At 37.8% G+C, this 19,600-nt stretch overlaps 1 protein-coding gene across 1 annotated transcript in view; it reads right to left on the bottom strand.

Annotated features, from left to right (window-relative positions):
* The window catches only part of UBAC2 (UBA domain containing 2), a 91,404-nt gene that overhangs the window by 15,062 nt on the left and 56,742 nt on the right, over positions 1-19,600 (bottom strand). Inside the window, exons 5-7 of the mRNA XM_040055651.1 lie at positions 15,358-15,481; positions 13,388-13,435; positions 2,437-2,682 (exon numbers count right to left, since the gene is read on the bottom strand). Of these exons, the coding sequence (XP_039911585.1) occupies positions 2,437-2,682; positions 13,388-13,435; positions 15,358-15,481 (418 nt within the window). The remainder of the gene's footprint in view (positions 1-2,436; positions 2,683-13,387; positions 13,436-15,357; positions 15,482-19,600) is intronic.

Genomic DNA, 19,600 nt, shown 5'->3' with positions numbered 1-19,600 from the left:
TCTTCCTGTCTGTCCCCATCTGTCCCCCATCTCACCCACCCCCCCTTTTTTTTTTTTAATTTTAATTTTTTTATGTTGTTTTGCATAACCTGTCAGGGTCACATCTTCAAAATTTCTTGTGAAGACTCAAAGAATAAACTTACTACAAAAAGCATCTATTTAGGAGAGGGGCCTCCCTTATGAGAGTCTGCCAACATTGCCCGGACAATGAAGCCCCATTAAAAGCATTGATCTTCTCTTTACATAATGCTACCAACATCCAAGGAAACTGCATTGTCTCATTTCTCAGACAGATGAACTGAAGAGTCAAGGAGCGGGAGGAATGAGCAGAACACCTTCTCAAGGAGCAGCTGAACAAGACTGTTGCGCCATGGCATAGAGAAGAAATTTAAAGTTTGCTTCTCTCACCAATCAAAGTGGAAAGTGTGAGAGAAAATGTTAATTTATCTCATCTACGGCACACTACCTGCAGCATATTGGGACTTCAGAAATCCACTCAACATTTACCCAGAATATAATTCAAAGCCCTATCTGATGACTGACATGTACTTCACAGCTTTTATTATTTTCAATTTCACAAAAAAACTGTCTAAGAAACTGACATGCATTCTTTACAGCTTCACTCCCTCAGGTAAAATTATCATCTAAATTCCTTTAATCTCCAGCATGATCTGTTCCACTCTACTGTCTTCAAATTACACCTTGCCGAATTTCTAAAGGCAAAAGAATTGCCCAAGTACAGCAATCCAGAAAATGGTTTTCAACTTTTCAAATATTATTTTGAGATTGAAAACAGTCTGTTTTTCATTTCTACCACTACAAAGCAACGTTTGTGAGTGATGCTTTTTCCGATTTAGCTGATGGCCAGTAAATCATGTGAGTGAGTCATTAAAAACACCAGGTGGGTCAAAAGCTTTCATGACACACCTTTTCTGAAGAGCCTCTATGAAACATTCATACATTGATCCTATCACCTTCTGATCACTGGTTTCACAGATTAGCACTATCAGTTAAATAAATGCTGTGCTCAAGTTAAAGGCTAAACATGAAGGTAACTTGAAAGTGTTTCAGCAGCTTGTAAAGGGAAGCATCTTACTGATGTTCAAACAGTGCTCCTGCATTTTAGTCAAACCCCTCCACCTTTTTAAAGAATTCTGTTTGAAGTCAAACATGAAAAGACATTTTTCCACTTTCATTGTCCATAGCCTAGGGAAAGGACAAGATGAGAAGAAAATGTTATCAACAGTTCTTTTATCATTTACCATTCTGAACTTATTTACCACTTTTAGTAATTAAAGATATGTTAGAAAGACTGTCCTTCACAACTGGAAACGGCTTCTTTCTCACATCTGAAGAAACCCAGCCGCAGTCTTCCCAGCTGCTTGTAGCCCAGCCTACAGTTTCAATTCATTTTCTATTAGAATAGCAGCATTTAAGAATTGAGTAATTTCTAGTTCAGTTCTTATGTCAAAATTGATTAGTGTTTTAATAGGAATAGAGAAAAGTAGATTAAAAGTTTCTGCTTGAGGAATAATTTCATCATATTGAAATGTTAAGGAAACAAGAAAAACAGAATGATGTTATCAGGGACTGCAAACAAAGATTCATACTCCAGTTGCAGGCCAAAGCTTTATGCCATCACACCTCTAATTCTGGGAATGCATTAAGGGTAACACAACCATACCTGTTTGCATTGCACTACCCCAAACACAAGAAGAACTCGTGTATCAGTACAGAGCTGTGTTTCAGGCAAGGAACACTCAGGGAAGACAGTGAACAGATCTGAGATACAGGAATTGAGACACCACCTGCCTTATTTTGCTGCTGCACAACACAAAGTCTGAGAATATCTGGATTTGTTGGTTTGTATAAAACAGAGAAAGTAAAAAGACTGCTATTCTGTTCAATAAGGAAATAAACCAAGAGGATTAAACATGGCAAACAGAAAGTCACTCGTGGTTTAACTCTGTAAGATGGAGAACTTAGTTTCTGCCCTTAAGAAACAACCTATACACCTATAAACAAAGGAATTTCATAGAAAATTTTCAACCTCTCTGAAAAGGTTGCTAACCAGACAGATACTCAGAAGAGTGAGGAGCATTTTGACTTCCTGACTTTACACAGTGGCTTTCATTAAAGACCACCAAGAAGCAATCACTTCACCTTTCAGCCTCATTTTTTGGGACAGAATGCCAGAAGTACTGGTATCTCCACAAGACTGTCTGACATTCAGCTCACATCTTGTGAGGCAGTTTTAACATATAAAGCTATATAGACCATTTAAATGGCTATCAGCAGTACAACAGTGTATGAAAGACTGACGGAGAAAAATTTAAAAATTCATTACTTTTGAAAAACAGGAACAATGCAAGATCTACAGACCAAAAAAGTGTGTCTCTTATAACAATATAATCCTTAAATAACGTATAGCAATACCTGCTGTTGTCTTTGCCGCCTCATTTGGGCAACCTGAGACATCATGATTTGACGATCCAGTAACTCCATTCTCTGCTGCCTCTGGATGTCAACTGTTGCTCCCATCCCCACTCGAACTTCATTCGTCGGTTCCGCAGATGAGAAGACTGGTTCAAGAGTCCAAGAAAATATCCTTGCTACCCATCTGGGTACACAGAGAATTCGATGAACTTTTAAGATGCTGCTATTGTAGCAAATCCCAGAAATCTAAAATCAAAACCGAAATGTTAAAAAAACCCCTGAAAACCAAAAAAACTCAAATACACCACATTTACTTTGAATTTGGCTGCAGGTAACAGTTGGTCTTTCTGGTTTTTAAAGCACTTTTACTGTATTTACTCACAGTTCTCAGTCAAGAATCAAGAATCAAAGAACGAACAGGGGATTTCTTTACTTCCCTACAGCTACAAACTATTGCTTTTTTAAATCTGTGTGGTGCATTGCCTGTGACTCATAAAGCTGCCTGGGGTTTTTTGTTTGTTTCGGAATTGAGCCCAAGCCGAGTGACCCTTTTTAAAACTGGTCAAAATCAAAATAAAATTTTAATTTCTAGTTAAAGATCTGATCAGGGTATGCCGCATGCTGACCTGAGAAGATTAAGACTCTTGAGGATGCTGAAGCACTCTAAACACTCCTTCAAAAAAACCCAAACCCCCTTAAGTCTTCTAATCCCACCACCCGTCTCTCCTTCTAGTAAAAATAAAAGCAAACCAGCAGAAATGAAGTTAAATTTAAGACTATACACACACTAATCCCAAAAGAGATCTTGCAGGAGGGAAAAAAAAAAAACCATTTAAAAACCAATTCACTAAAAACTGTGATACTGAAAAAGCCAGCTTTTGTGAGGCCCTTCTTCTACCCATAAGAAAAAACCACATTCCCTGGGTCCGCGCTTGCCCTGGGGCTTGATTTTATTTCAGATTCTGCAGGAGAAAGAGAAATCCATGTGCCTCATAAATGGATTTACAGTCATCACTCAGCCATTGTTTTGAATGCTGTGAAGCCACAGTACTTGAGCCCAAAGTGGTCCCATCTGCATTCTGCTTTATGCCACATTTCAGCATTTATGACTCTTTATTGTCTGCTATGCCACAAGAATTATGCTGTCACAGCACAGTGAAATGAACAGGAAGAGATCTGAACCTCAAAAAATCTGTAAACATACCTCAGAAATGAAATTATGCTAAAAATGGTGTGGAAACACTGCTTCTGAAGAATTTATTTATTTATTTACTTACTTACTTATTTGGGGGTATTTGCTGTATCTCACTGACATTTATATAAAGGTATGAAATGCATTGCTGAGTATACCAAGGGAGACAGTATAGGCAGAAGCAACATTCTTTAGGAGAGGGGATATTTTTCAGATTATTAACAAGGTTGTTGTTAAATATCCAATGAGCTAGTGAGACTTTTAGCAAACACACATTCTGTTTTTGGAAACAATGATTTTTGTTTTATTGTACTTTCATTTTATGACTCAGGGTTGGATGTAACACCCAGCACGGGCTGTCATTCTACAATTAGAAAGAACAGTTTTAAACTACTCTTAACCACTCTTCACCACTTAACTACTCTTAATTACTCTTCAGTCTTTCAGTCGTGCTATATGAAAGGAGGTAAACACTATAAAGGCCATAATCATATCAGAGTGAAGGCTGCCTTTAATAAAAATTTTCTGTATTCAAAGGAAGGTCCTAACTGGACAGGGCACTGTAACAGAAGATTTCTCATGACCTCACAATATTCTTTCCCCAGCTCTAGTGAAACTGTTCCAGATGACTGTAAACTTATGATTAAAACCTGTGCACATCAACTGGAAACTAAGACATAGCTATAATCGACAAACAAGAGGAAGAAAATTCGTATCACTTCTGCAATTCTCCTGGTTTTGGTAGGTACTTGAGGTGTCTACCTAGCAAGAAGGCCCCTCAGAAGCTAACACCCTGGTCCTGAGGGAGTCAGGTAGATAGGCCCCTCACTCAAGGAAACCTAGACTGCACAGTGCCTGAGAAAGCAGTTTTTGGGGAGTGAGAATTACCAGATTGAAAATATTACATACACATTTAATCTGATGTTTTCTTCAATGCAAAATGCAGAAACAGCACCAGAGCCTACAAATTATCTTCCTTCCTTCCACCTTGTTAGGTGTAGGTGTAAGTAGTAACATTAGGCTATGGAGGCAGGATCCCTCTTTTGTTCCATGGATTCTGTACATTTGATTGTAGTTAACCTGTAGTTAACTAAGCAGGGAAAGAAGTCCCACTCAAAATACTTTGTCCAATGTCACATCAGCATTCCCTCACTTCTTTCAAATGTCCCTCCTAGATACTTTTCTCTGCTCTCTCTTACCACCTTTGAAAAGGTCTGCTGTTCTCAAAAATCTTGAACGGGTTCAAAAAGTCACACGAACAAAACAAAGCAAGTGGTGATAGGAAAAATTATATCTCCCTGAGTGTATGACAAACCTTGACACGTGTCTGAACATATTAACCACAAACAGAATCATTATGTATCAAGTCAATATAGAAAATGAGATAACAGCAGCCTATCTTTGGTGTCAGTACTTTGGAACTTGTTTGTCTCAGAAGGGAAAACATACTGCAAGCACCGATTAGCAGCTGAATCAGTAAAAGCATTCTTGTATTTTTCTTAGCAGAGATGGCTGGGCCTAGAATCATTTATGTTGGAAAAGATCTTTAAGATCATCAAGTCCAATTGTTAATGCAGTACTGCCAAGGCCACTATGTCCTTAAGTGCAACATCTACATGTCTTTTAAACACCTACAGAGATGGTGACTAACCTCTTTCTGCCCTGGGCAGCCAGTTCCAGTGCTTGACGAGCCTTTTGGTGAGTAATTTTTCCTAATATTCAATCTAAACCTTCCCTGGCACAACTTTAAAGGACATTTCCATTTATCTTACTTGGAAAAAGAGGCTGACTCTCACCTCATCACAATCTCCTTTTAGGTAGTTGTAGAGAGCAAGTCATTCCAGAGCACTTAATCAGAAGAAAAGGCTTTATAGGGCTAAAAGTTTAGGGACATTCTAAAATGAAGAGCTATTATATGGAAGCATAAGAAACTTTAAAGCACTGTGGTCAGTCTTAACAAATTTTCAATAAGTTTCAACTAGTGACGACGAGATAACTATTTCTGTATTTCCAACAAACCCAGAACGGAGGCATTTGTAGTTAAAAAGGTCTTGTGATTCAGTCTGGTTCAGTGTCATACTCTCATCTTAATGTCAAGTATTTCCAAAAAACTTCCTCAATAGCTGGTTCATATGCAGAACTTGATAAAATTTTAAAAAAACATAAGCTTTGACAAACTATAAAGCAACTTTTTACACTGTTCTTGTTACTGACATTGAGTGAATTTCTAGTGCTTAAGAATGCAAAACAAATGTTTATTCAATAAAGACAAGATAATCTCATTAAATTCCAACTTCAGCACTGTACATCAGATTAAAAGGCTACTTCCCCCAAACAGAGGAACCTCCACTGTATTTTAGCCTCCAAAAATCACCACAAAAAAAGATGGTGGTTGTGGTTATGTTCACACTGTTAAAACGGATAATTTGTGGCTGGCAACATAAGATGCATCTTCATTTGTCTTAGTCACAGCATCATCCACCATATTGTATGTGGCACAGTGCTAAGAAGAGGAAATGGAGAATGCTGGAAACTCTCTGGCACACTGCAGAATAAAAGTCTGCCTATATAATTTCAGTTTCTTAATACTGTGGCTTACTACTGGTCTTCACGTGAAGTTTCCTAACCTCCTCCTGCCCCCATAAAAAGCCTAATATCCCCTCCCCTTCCCTCATGTCCTTCAAAGCTGTACATTTTTCAGAAAAGAGAAGTAGTTGTAGTTTCTCGGTACATTAGGTAAACCAAACATGGAAGCTCTCCAGTATTTTATATTGCAAAGACACATATGCTCCACAACTAGCTGGAGTAGTATTCAAAATTTAAATACTTAAATTCACTGAACTTGATTAACACCAAAACAAGGAAATCAAACAGAAAAAAAGTAAACAGACTGGTTTAGAAAATTATGTTGAAAATTATTTTAACAGAACGTGATATCAAATACTCAATTATTTTCTTCCAAAAAATGTAAATATATTCATCATATGTACTCAAGACTTGGTTATTTTCAGATAGCAACAAATGAAAAGCAAATATTTTTCCTAAGGTGAAGTGACATTTTTATATCTACTTTATCTGGTGAATCCTTAGTATGTTCTGAATTCTATACAACTAGAATCAAAACATGTGTTAAAGTTTGTGTCAGGATTCTGCATTTATTAGAGAAAGCATTTATCAAACCAAGAGGGATTGTGTGAAAACCACCCAAGAAACAAAACTACGCAACAAATAAACCCACTACACATTTATTTTCAACTTCTGTTACAATTCTAACAGATTATTCCGTTTGGGTTTCCATTTCAGAAATTGTTGCAAATACTATAAACAGCCTTTTGCAAGAATTAGTAGTTACCTTGAGAGAAAAATAAGATTATAAAATATTTCTCTTCAATTTTGTTCTCTTCAAACTTTGTTTCCCATTGATTGGGCTCATTAATTTTCCAGATACCTTGAAACTTTTTTCTTTAGAGTTCATCAGTGCTTCATTGGTCAGATGGAATCATTATCAGCTAGAAAACATTGTGTATGTGCAAGCATGATTGTACTGCCATTTCAGCACAGTATAGCTATTCTTAACTTGTATTTGTGTCCTAAGCATAGGTTCTCTTGCTCTCAGCCAGCATTCTGTAGGTGATGATTAACATGTTGTTTATTTAAAAATTTGTTTAATTAAAAGATCAGGATTTGATTAATCTGACCCAACACAGACATCTGTAATTTAAAAGCCTACTTATAAATTGGTTGTTTAAAGTTGGTGTCATAGTCAACAGAGAGAAATGGGCACTCTTAGGATGTAACTCATCCTTTGGCAGATGTCTCCAAAATACACAAATGGCTGAATTACTCTCATGGATTCCCTCTCCGAAAAAGGGAAATATTGCTGCCAAAACCCCAAAAGCTGATAGAACAATCTAATTCCTAACAAACCAGTTGGTATAGTTGACCAAAGAGACCATATTTTGGACACAGAAACTCTTTCTCAAAACTAAGAGAGAAATTTAGAAGTTAAATACAAACTGAAAACCAATATCCATTTTTCTACAGAAGCCACAGATATTACAGAGAAAGTACCTTATGAATGTTATTACCTATTGCTGTCCTTTCTCACTACTTTCTCCTTCTTCCAGAGTTGGAAACGTGCATTTCCCTCCTCCCCAGACAATTACAACCTCATTCTCAGATGCATTAACTGAGGCAGGAATAAATGCTGGTAGCTGTGTCACTTGTCATGTGTTCACATCTTGACCTGGGCAAGATGTCAAAGCTCCCACCACAGGGGGTATTAAGTCAACAAAGTCAGTAGAGCATAATGACACACATCTCAGATAAGCACTCAGCTGAACACTGAGAATTGTCCACACACAAATACTTCACATTAGTTTTGGGCAGGATTCAGCACATGGATTAATATACATGTGTATATCTGTATCTGTCCTGAAGTTAGCAGACAGACAATGCTTCTTTTTCATTTTCCAATCTTTGCTCCTCTATTGCCTTCCCATTTCTTATTTCAGGCTATACACTTCACAAGCTATGCACTGCTGCAACACTAGGTTGCAGCTGGAATACTTAGTTCAGTTCTGTGCTCCCTGGCACAGGAGACATGGACTTTCTGGAGCAAGTCCAGTGCAAGGCCACAAAGATGATCAAAGGACTGGGAGCATCTTTCACATGAAGAGGGACTGAAAAAAGTGGGACTGTTTGGCCTGGAGAAGAGAAAGCTCAGAGGATTTTATCAAAGTAAAGAAATGGGAAATGAAGAGGACAAACCCAGGCTTTTCTCAGTGGTTCCCAGTGACAGGGAAAAGAGGCAATGGGCACAGACTGAAACATGGGAGGCTCCCTTTGAGGATCCGGAAACACTTTTTCACTGTGAGGTTGATTGAACACCAGCACAGGTTGTCCAGGGAGGTGGTAAGTCTCCATCCTTGGAGGTCCTCAAAAGCCATCAGAACATGGTCCAGGGGCAAGCTGCGCTGGGTGGCCCTGTCGGAGCGGGGAGGCTGGACCTGATGTTACCTTCAGTGATTCTGTGAACTGTCTGAGAACTAACTCTTTGGTAGGTAGTTCTGCCAGGAAATGGGAATGGCATCAGCTACACTCACAAGACACAGTGTTACTTAGGTAAGTAAATTAGCATAGGCAGAATTTTTAAGAAGTGAGTAGTCTCACTGATATTAGCAATACTACTGATACTTATGCTCTAACATCAACATCAAATATTCACAAATTAACTAGATCCAACATTTAACTAAAATTTACCTGAATCCACTAACAATCACAGTTACAAAGAGTTAAAAAAAGAACACACTTTGACTAAAGTCCTATATGAGACTAAGTGTAGATGACTGAAGGATATCCAGACTAACTGGAGGATGAAGGACAATGCACAGCAGGACATGAATGTGGAGGTAATGGCATACATTAACAGACTCAGAAAGCACATAGTTAATACTAATTTTAAATATGTAGAAGGGATGATATTTTAAATATGAACACTATACTGTGGGGCAATACAAATGCTTCTGCATTCTCTTCAAAACGTTTTTTAAAACCACAAAGAATTCAGCTCAAATTGTTCAAAATCATTTAAGAAAAATGTGAAAGAGTAAGGAAAACAACAAAAAAATCAATGATTCCTAGGTCTGATCAGATATTAACTACATAATGCTATTTTTAAGACAAGAACTAAAACAATGAAAGTCTGGTTTAATTCTTTTGCTCCCCAGATGAATCCCATTTTATCCTATAAATGCCAATTCCAAAGGATATGAATTCACCATACAATAACACTTCAGCTGAATGAATAACTAACAGAAGGAATGAATAAAGTTCTTAACAAACAGAACTCAAAACTACAATTCAGGTACACTTGGGAGCATTTAACAGCAGATACCTGTAGTCTATGTAAAACTAAGTTAGCCATTTCAAAATTATGAATAATAACTAATGTACTAAAAAAACCAAAACTGAAACAAGCACTCAGCACTGTCTGAACTTTCTATCTTAACCTTAAACTGTTAAAGTACAAGCTCTAAATTACAGATTCCCTACATTTTCCTACATCTAGATATAAAAAGCACAATTTTTCATACACTCTGAGAAAAGTAAGTTCCAGTGTAGCACAGTAACAATGCAGAAAACTTGCACTGGCCTTACTGAAATCTCCAAGTCAAGCAGGGTTTTAGAAACTTTTCAATTGCAGTTTCCTAAGGTTTGAACTGAACTCTACACAAATCCCAGGCAGCTCACAGGAGACTTGGTGGGTTCCAAACTTTGAACTTTACGCAGTGCAGGTAATCTTGCAAACAAATAAAAAACCAACACAAGGTAAGAAGAAAGGCTACAACACTAAAATCACAGAAAGTGCCTGAAAGATACTTTCCCCCTATCAAATATATCCCTAAGCTACTCAGAAAAACCCATGGCATGTGATCTGAATAATGACAACATTATCCTAGAAAGTGGAGGGAACGGCATGTCTTTGAGGGACATGTCTTCTGCTGGTCACCAACCTGAGCTTACATCTTTAAGCAGGTGAGCTCTAGCTATGACTGAGCCTTGACACACTTCTCAAATTTCATTTCTACAAGAGTATAGCAAGGAGAAATGCAAAGTGGGAATCCAAGAGATTTTAAAGGGGTGGGGAAAAAAAAAGGGAGAGAAGATGTATACGTCCAATGAAACATGAATACCACTTCCTAAGGTGTTTTGACTATTTTAAAGAAAAGAAATAGTGAAGAAACTGTTTCAAGCCTTCACTAAGTTGAGTGATATGCACTACATGGAAACACTTCTGTAAACAACTACTGTAAGAATTTTGGGCATCTCTGTTTCTTAACTTTATGGCACAAACCCCCAAAAACTCCTATCATAAGAAACAAATTTGGTCTGTATGTGCCAGGCATCATATATTCCTGGCAAAATAAATCACAAGAAAATAAATTAGTTTTATCATAAGAAGATTACAGATTACTGATTACATCAGATTTGTGAATTTCTTTACCGTCTACTTCTTAAATTCTCTCTTCCTTATACATAAGCATCATGTATTTAAACAGCATGTTTTATACAACATACCAGCAACTAACATACCAAAAGTACAATAACTGATTGTCCAGTTTCATGGGGATAGTAAAGAAACTGCCTTTAAGAGTGTATTCCTTGCTGGTTTAAAATTAGATCCAGCAAGATATACCTTATCACAAAGACAGACGTGGCAGACCTTTAGTATTTCAATAACCAAACATGAGTTGAAATTCTGCACCTGAGAAAAATTCACGATCAAAACTACAAATTGTCAAAAATTCCCTATCACCAGGCACATTACATCAATGCCTACCTCCACACATAGATTCATAAACACATTTCTGTAATGATGGCATCACTCAAAACCCCTGAAAACAAGAACTCAAGGCAGCACAGTTCTCAGTACCTCTATACCCTGCCTAGAAGTCACAAGAAAGTCTAATGATACTTGCAAGGATGTAACTGGAAAGTCAGATCCCATTTAGTCATGTTCAAATATAGACTGTGAGGATTTAAATAAACCTAAACCAGGAACACAGTGAAGACAAAGTGGAAACTCACAACGACTCAGAAATTGTGCCAACGCCATCCATTTTAATATTCCACATAAGCAGAAGTGCAACAAAAGCTGAATTACAGAACAGCATCATAATACACTCAATAGGAGTGCCTAAGTGATCTTCAGTGCTAAAAATACAGTGAAGTGTCTACCAGGCAATGAACTAGTGACTAAATATTACACCTATCTGACTTGGTGTTTGTGCGTTTACTCATCCTTTTTGTACAAATACCTAAATATTTGAGTCCGCAAAGACTAAGGTAGTAAGCTAGAAATATGTCAAGAGTAGTAAGAAAAATTACATAACACAGGTTGTCAGAATGACTTAACATTAATTTGACGATCTATTTATTTCAGTAATTGTACATACACGTTATCAACCAACCACACCTGTAGTGCTAAAAGGCACCTTTGTAGTGTTGCATCTCCTTCTTCAGATTATTTAATACATTATGAAATTTTATTCCTTTATCAAATTTTCCCAAAAGATGCCAAATTATAATTTTTAACAGAAGAGAAAAAGAGACTTCTTAATCACAGAAGTGTGGCAGACACGCTAAGCAAAAAAAAAAAAAAAGGCTGAAAATTCTAACATGAATTTCTTTTTAAATTGCAGCATTTATTACAAAGTGATGGAGTGAAGCTCTCCACTTGCTGCAGAAAAAATTGAGATTGAAAACACATCATCATTGATGATGACTTAATTCATGCTGACTGAAGCAATATGAAAACTTGAAATGATTTTTTAGCCTTCCTGTGACACAGAGGTAACTCAATCCTATAGGTTGACACCTAAGTAAAACATAGTGTCAACCTGAAATTTAAAAAAGAAAGCTGATTTATAAAAAGACTACTAAGAAAGTTGAGCAAGTTTCATTATACAGAAGAATAAAACTTTATATTAAGATAGAATTAAATTAAGAACTGCATAATGTATTATGAAAAAAAAATTGAGCTACCCTTTATATGTCTGTATAATCAAGTATACATAGAGCTCCCATCATCAGGAAAAGAGGGAGTTAAAATGCCTTTCCATTTCTTTCCTTTCCTTCCCTCTCTAATGAACACCTGTTTGAAAGGAAGGGCTATTAAAAGAGCCAGCAGAGTAACAGGAAGGGTAGTGCATTTGGAGGAAGTCACAGATCCTTCACTGGGCACAGGGGCTTGGGCTGATTTCCAGGGGAGATAGATTCTGGTTTGTTAGTTGCACTGCTTTCATTGATATTTATAGCAAGATCAAATCATGAACAGATGTCACTATTTGCTGCTCCGTCACTCCCATTATTAGTTATCCTAGAAACTCACAGAATATTTTGCAACAGTCAATGCAAATGGTAAGAGACCAAACTACTAAGCTGTAGCAGCATTTCTCTCTGAGCTCAACCCAAATTCAAATTAGTAGTTCTATAGAGCAAGGCCATAATTTGAGTTCTCCATTAACTTAATAATGAGCTCCCTTGGAATTGGTGGCACTCTCACTGTTGAAAAAGTTTACAGTTTTTTGGGACTAGAAATCAGTCTCAGCTCCTAATTTCTAAGTTTGTAAAATTTAAAAAGAAGCTTATCAGTATCTAACAATCTGAAAGACTTAGCACAATCTGTTTCAGCACTAAATGCTTTAGTACCAAGAACAGAGTCAGAAAGCAAAGAGATCACACCTCCTTTATCTGACTGATGTGATGAATGTGATTTTGTGCCCTTACTGCCATCGTCATTGTGAGAAACAGCTATGCTACAGATCTCCTAGGAGAATAGCAAAGCATGAAAAACCCTCACAGCAAAGTTATTAAAACGTAAGTTTTGGAATCAAAGCTTGAGATTTGCTGAAAACTGAAAAAACAAACCCCAATTGGGGGAACACAATTCTACCATTTCCTCAATAATCTCATTTATAGTTGTGGGTGTACAGTTATATCCATGGCAACAAAATTCATTTTATGCAGGGAGCGGTGTCACCCTGAAAATATTAATCACCAATTTTGTTGCCTGTCAGTTTATCACCAGCTAGTCAGTGCTTTACATATTTGGAAGTTGAAGAGGAAAACTTTCTACCTACCAACACAAAATTACTTCGTAATTTCTGTTCTTTTTGAGTCCAATTATACTGTGCTGATTACAAACATAACAGAGTGTTTTAAGCAACACATGATTTTTGTAACAGTAAGACTTACCAATCCACTTAAGGCTAAAATCCAGATGTAGGAACCAGAGGTTAAGAGCTAGAAGACAAGAACAGGGATTTAAATTTTTATTTTACAAAGTTGTTGCTATATGAACCAACGTAAGTTGCAATATGATATAGGTTATGCGCTCATGATGACAATGGGAGACGTCAGACTTTTACCTCTGTTAAAATTCAGTTTAACATTAAAAAAAAAAAGTATTCCAGAAGCAGCAACTGGAAAAAACACAGGGATCCAACAATTGTTCTCCTTATACAGAACAATACATTTTATTTTCACATAGCTTACTAAGTATAACAGGATGTCAGTTATAGGCAGCACAGAAAAACAGGTTTGAAAGACAGACTGAAGCAAAGGAAATGACTCAGCAGCAATAAGAGTTCCAAGCAGGCAGGCACTCCAAGTGAAGCTCTCAAACACACAGTCACAGGCAGAGTAAGCATGAGCATCAAAATTAAAGAAATAAAGTTCTTACCCAGCGACATATTTGCTGACATGAAATCACAGAAATAAGTCAGAGTGAATTTTAAAAAAATATCCTGATAAGCCAACATGGCAGCCCATTGTTTCTAGCAAAGTACGTGACTAATCACCTGGAGAAGGTTATTACCAACTGGAAAAACAGACTGAAAATGGTTACTAAAATGTTTCTGCGTGATGCTGACTGAATCAGGAGAACTTCTTCCCTCTAGATTTCCGACTACGGAAAGAGTGACTTGAGATAAGGGCAGAGTTTACAAATGAGGAGAAGGCAAATGAGTCTTCCCTCAGCCTCTGTGTGATGGCAGCAACCGTTCAGCGCTCAGCGGGGAGAGATCCTGTAGAGATACGGGGGCAGTGACACCGTGACAGCACTGATCTGCTCTGGAGGTGTTGTGTGTACGAAAGCAAAAGGCCAAAGATGTGACGGAAAACAGGTCACACAATATCATGGCTTTCCCAAAGACTGTAATTGTGCTGGAACTGATGAGTTCAGAAGAGAGGAAACAAGATTTCTAAAAGATCAAGAAAATAAGATGCTGGAGCAGAAAGTGAAGGAAACCAAAGGCTGAACAAGAAAGAGGATGAATGAAATGTTCACGTGAAGCATAAGTCAATATTCTGAAACGGACTGCTTATTCTAAAATACTTTCTACCACATTTCACGTAACTATGGTGTTTTCCCCACTGCTAGTGCCAGAGCTACTTTTGAATCCCTAGAATATATAGAAGTAAGCCTAATTTCTCATAAATTTGCTCATCTCCTATTTCATCGTTCAGGTTGTGACAAAAGTGTCCATTTATTTCTAGGCTGCTGGGCTTTGGGGTTTTTCAAATTGTTTTTTGAATGATTACCGGCCTTCTATACCAAGTAGCTATATTTTTCAAGTCACATTTCACAGAATGCTACATGATGTTGCTGTGCTCTATGTTACACAGTTCTAAATTACCTGTCACGTGGTAACGCATGATATACAGTAAGATTAATTCATTAATAATTAATGATTAATTGATTAATTAATACAAAAGGGATATTCAGCCAAAACCTTGATTATTTACTAACAGTCTTACCATAAAAAAATACTGTATTCTACAGCTTTGTTTGAACTCTAACACACAAAGGAAAAATAAGCAAATTCAGGAAGGTAAGCAAACTAAAAAGGTGAAAGACAAAAATGCTTTAGGATCAGGTTCCATTTTAATCACTTTTCATCAAATGCAGTTTACCAACCAAATAAAATAACTGCAGATTTGTCTGTTGTATTTTCCCATGTAAGACAAGGTAAGAACAGATCACTTGCTCGCCACTCCAGCATAGCAGAAACACGTTTCTCTATGTTTTAGCTGAGTGATAGTTACTAGCTAAATGTATGCTGAATCATGCACGCAGAAGCATCAAAATTCATAGACAAACAGAAATACTAACTCTACTACATTATTAGTTTATTAAAAGATGAACAAGCAAGTACATACCATACCTGTAAACCCAGTATGTAGACCAGAGACTTGTTTGTGATAGAAAAGTGGCCCAATACTTGTGTCACCTGCACTCTTGGAATGGAGGAATAAAATGGAACAAACAGCGCAAACACAGGACCCAAGCTGCAAAAAGAAAGATACCAATGGTCATAAGAATGATGCTAGCAACACTAGTGTCAAACAATCAAAAGAATTTAATTTTAAGTACATAACAATCAAAGTGTTACACCACCTTGCAAACAAAGGTCTCCCTTGGGAACCAACACTAGATAACTTATGGCATTCTAGGTAACAGATTCATTAGCAAATAAGAACCAGTGACAAAAAGTATTTTATTTCCAAATGTTTAGGACTGGAGGCAGAAGAGAAGGCAACATATTTCATCTAATAGCAGATTCTTTCTATAGAGCACAGTACACAACAAAACCAGCAGTAATCTCCTGCATCAGAACAAAATTTCTATGATTCAAACTGACAAATGGTAAGAATTTTACCTTTCCCCAAAGGTTAAGGAAACCACTTCACTTATGAAGCTAAGCTGCTGGTATTTACCCAGACTTAAGGTATTAGAGGATTGCTAATAGAGTGCAGCCATCTAAGATGGGAATACTGACAGTTTGTCACTTTGCCAGTGACTTCTATGGCCCTACAAATAAAACTTCCTTTAGGGTCCTCATCTTAATCACAACACAAGGTGTTTTTTAAGGTTTTAAACAATCACTGGAAGGAGATTCATAGAATCTAAGACTTCAAGCCCTTTGTAAAATGACCAAATGCCTAGCCTGATCTTGTGAACATGAACTAGTGCATTTCATTTAGACACCCAATTTTGCATATAATCCTTTTTACACAAACAAAATACACGTATAAATGCACACAACACATTCTTGAAATAAACTGAAATTATTTAAGTTGTAAGAGTTGAAATGCTATAAAAAACCAACATACAAAAATTATTCTTCATTTGAAGTTATTCCATTGTAGACAATATTCACTGAATAAATCAGGTTTTATAAGTGAAGATAGAAGAAAAACAAAGAAAAAATCCCTTCTCTTTTTAGAAAAGTAATTTTAAACTACTTCTTTCTACTCTGACCAAATTAACTGAGAGAATACCACAATTGTGGCATGCTTTTCAGGTTTTATTGATCCGGTGATAAACAGTGACTCAGACACAGAGATTTCACATGCAAGAGTGCTCTCAATCATAAGATGGGAAAGTACAAAAAGGAATTTCCCAAGACTGCAAGTGCATTTTAAAAAGAGATTAAGAATGCTAAGAGATTCCCTAAATGCTAGTATTCACCATTTATGTTAACAGAGACCACAGAAAGCACCACCCCAGTTCAGAATAGTGATCAGCTTAATTCAAAGTCCAGTGTCTTGACACTGCTCAGTACCCAACAACCTAGAGGATCTGGAGGAAACTCAGCGATGGGCCTTTTCTCCTAAAACATTAAGTTCATAGGCACCACAGAGGTAGGCTCTTAAAGGCATCAGTGTTTGGTTTTAAGACAGAGTTCACATCTAATCTATACAGGTATTACCCAAATATCCATTCAGGTATATATTTTTTTCTAAATGTCAAAACCGGTGCCCTTCAAAATGCTGTGTGAAACTCATTTGTACAGGCAACTCCACAGTGTGAAAATTCATTCCGATTATTTCAAACTTTCTCCCTCAACTTTCTTTATATAATTCTATACTTTGAAAATTTCCCTTAATATTTTCTGTTGCCTTCAGTATTTTCAATAGTTTACTTATGCCTTTTTTTAGAATATCTATAAGGGGATGCTGCTTATCTACAGCAGGTCTGTCAGAGAAGTTATCCATATAATAGTACTAGAATACAGCTGACACAGTAAAGTACAACAAAAGGATGGTTAAGGAAAACGTGGACCCACTGGTGAAAAAAGGAACCCAGTGACAAAGGACAAGAAAAAAGCCAGGGCACTCAATGCCTTTTTTGTGTCAGTTTTCACTAGTTAGTTTTGTCCTCAGGCCTTGCAGGTCCCTGAACCTCCTGTGGGAATGGAGTAAGACCTGCTGTAAAGGAAGACATTTGAAAGCTCTTGAGCCCAGCTGATCACAGAGGAGGCAAAAGGACCAGACAGGCTGTACCCCAGGGCTCTGAGCGAGGTGGTCAATGCTACATCACTGAACCATCTTGGTGATTAAAGCAGGTTCCTGATGACTGGGTAATTCCAAATGTCACACCCATCTTCAAGGAGGGCAAGAAGAGGCTCCAGGTAGCTACAAGCCTCACCTCTATCCTTGGGAAAGTTACAGAGCAAAGCTCCTAGAAGCCATTGCCAGTTACATTATGGACAAGGCAGCCGGTAATATCTCATATAGATTTACCAAAAATGACTCTGGTGCTGTGGATAAGGAAGAGGAAGATGGCAAATGTTGTACACTCTAACTTTAGGATGGCCTTTGACTTGGTTTCCTCTTCCTATCTTCCTCTTGGAAGATACCCACTGTATAAGCAGATTTGAGGGAATCTAGCTGCATTGCTGGACTCAACAGGTTCTGATCAGCAGCACCAGCTTTAATGGCAACCACTTACTAGCAGCTTCCCTCAGGGATCCATACTGGGATGTGTTGTAATGCATCAATTTGGTTTATATTTCATCAGATTTGTAATGTTTTTTCTATGTATCATGTGACCTGTCCTTGCCCAGCAGTGCCCATCGCCCACACTGAAATGTAACCTCTGTTCCCCTCCCGCTTCTCCCTTGTTGGGTGGTGCCTCTGGGCCCTGCCTCTGGGCCCTGCCCCCTGGGGAAAAAGCCACGGCGAGGGAGGGGCCAGGGCTCCCTGGCACCGGTGAGCCATCGGGAAAGGTCTCCAGCAAGCAGAGCAGGACTTGAGAATAAAAGCTGTAATATCCAACCCGGTGCCAGAGAGCCAGACTCTTACTTTTGCCATCGGCGGCCGTCTAGTCTTGTGGGGAAAGCTACAGGGGTGAACACTACTTATTGTCTTTATTAAACAACCTGGATGGTGGGACAGAGTGCACTGGCAACAAGCTAGTGAGTGAAATCAAATTGGAGGGAGCAGTCAATACTTTGGAGAGCAGGACCACATTCAGCTATTCCTTGATGGACTTGAGGAAAGAGCTGTCGTTAGGAATGTTAGGGAGTTTAACAGAAGTAACTGTGGAGTCTTCCATCTGGGTTGGAACAACCTTGTGCGGTGGCACAGATTGGCTAGAAAACAGATCTGCAGATAAGGAGCTGGAGAATTCTTTGAGTGTTAGTGAGCCTTTGAGTGTCACACTATCCTTGCAGGAAAGGTCAATCACATACAGGACAGCATTATCAGTGTGTTATCATCAGGCCAAGAGAAAGTAATTGCTCAGCACTTCCGAGCCTGAACCTATATCACTGTGTCCATTTTGAGCTTCATGCTTCAAGAAAGGTATTAATATACTGGTATTAATAATAGCAAGTCTAGATGGGGTAATGATGGTCCAGCATTTTACCAGGCTGCCCAGAGCCACAATCTCCATCCCCAGAGATACAGCCTAGACACACATCCCAAAATAACCCATTCTTGTTGGACATGTTTTGAACCCAGGGTTGAACTAGATGACCGCCAGAGATCCTGCCAAACCTAAGTTACCCTACTGTTCCGTGAATAACCAACGCCTTATTCCTGAAGCTCATGACCACTGGAGGAATTTCTGTTCCTGTATTTCATTGGACAGGTACAAACACCCATCCACATACTGCAAATAAAAGGACTGCCTCTTAACTTTTAGTTATGTTAATTAGTTTTTTGGTAGCACATATCAGATTCAACATCTAGAAGTAGAAAGCCTATTTTTATTGAAGGACTACTTCAGTGTTTTCTTTTTCTCCATTTCTTTCTTATCCTTTTGCTTTCCCTCTTATCTCTTTTAGTTGCCTTTCCTGTGTTTTCTCTCCTTTTGCAGGGACCTTCGCCCCAGCCATTTGTTCATTATACTACAAGAATATCAGGAACATCCTTTCATGTGCCACCATTAACTTCAACAAGAAATGCGTGATGTCTGTGTGCAAAGAAGGGCATATTCTAACTCTGAACTGCGTTTTTGCCTACTTCATATTTAGGAAGTTAATTTTAGTCATGTGAGGTAGAATATTAAATTTTCAAACAAACCAGAAAACTCTAAATCCTGAAAACTGAATTCTAAGTTTGAACATTCCACATGGATACCATGTCCATCCCAAAGATGTACTGCAGTAGCTATCTCTA

Source organism: Hirundo rustica, chromosome 2 (assembly GCF_015227805.2).
Source record: "Hirundo rustica isolate bHirRus1 chromosome 2, bHirRus1.pri.v3, whole genome shotgun sequence".
Lineage (NCBI taxonomy): Eukaryota > Metazoa > Chordata > Aves > Passeriformes > Hirundinidae > Hirundo > Hirundo rustica.
The sequence above is the reverse complement of the archived record's forward strand: the minus strand, read 5'-3'. Positions and strand labels throughout refer to the sequence as shown.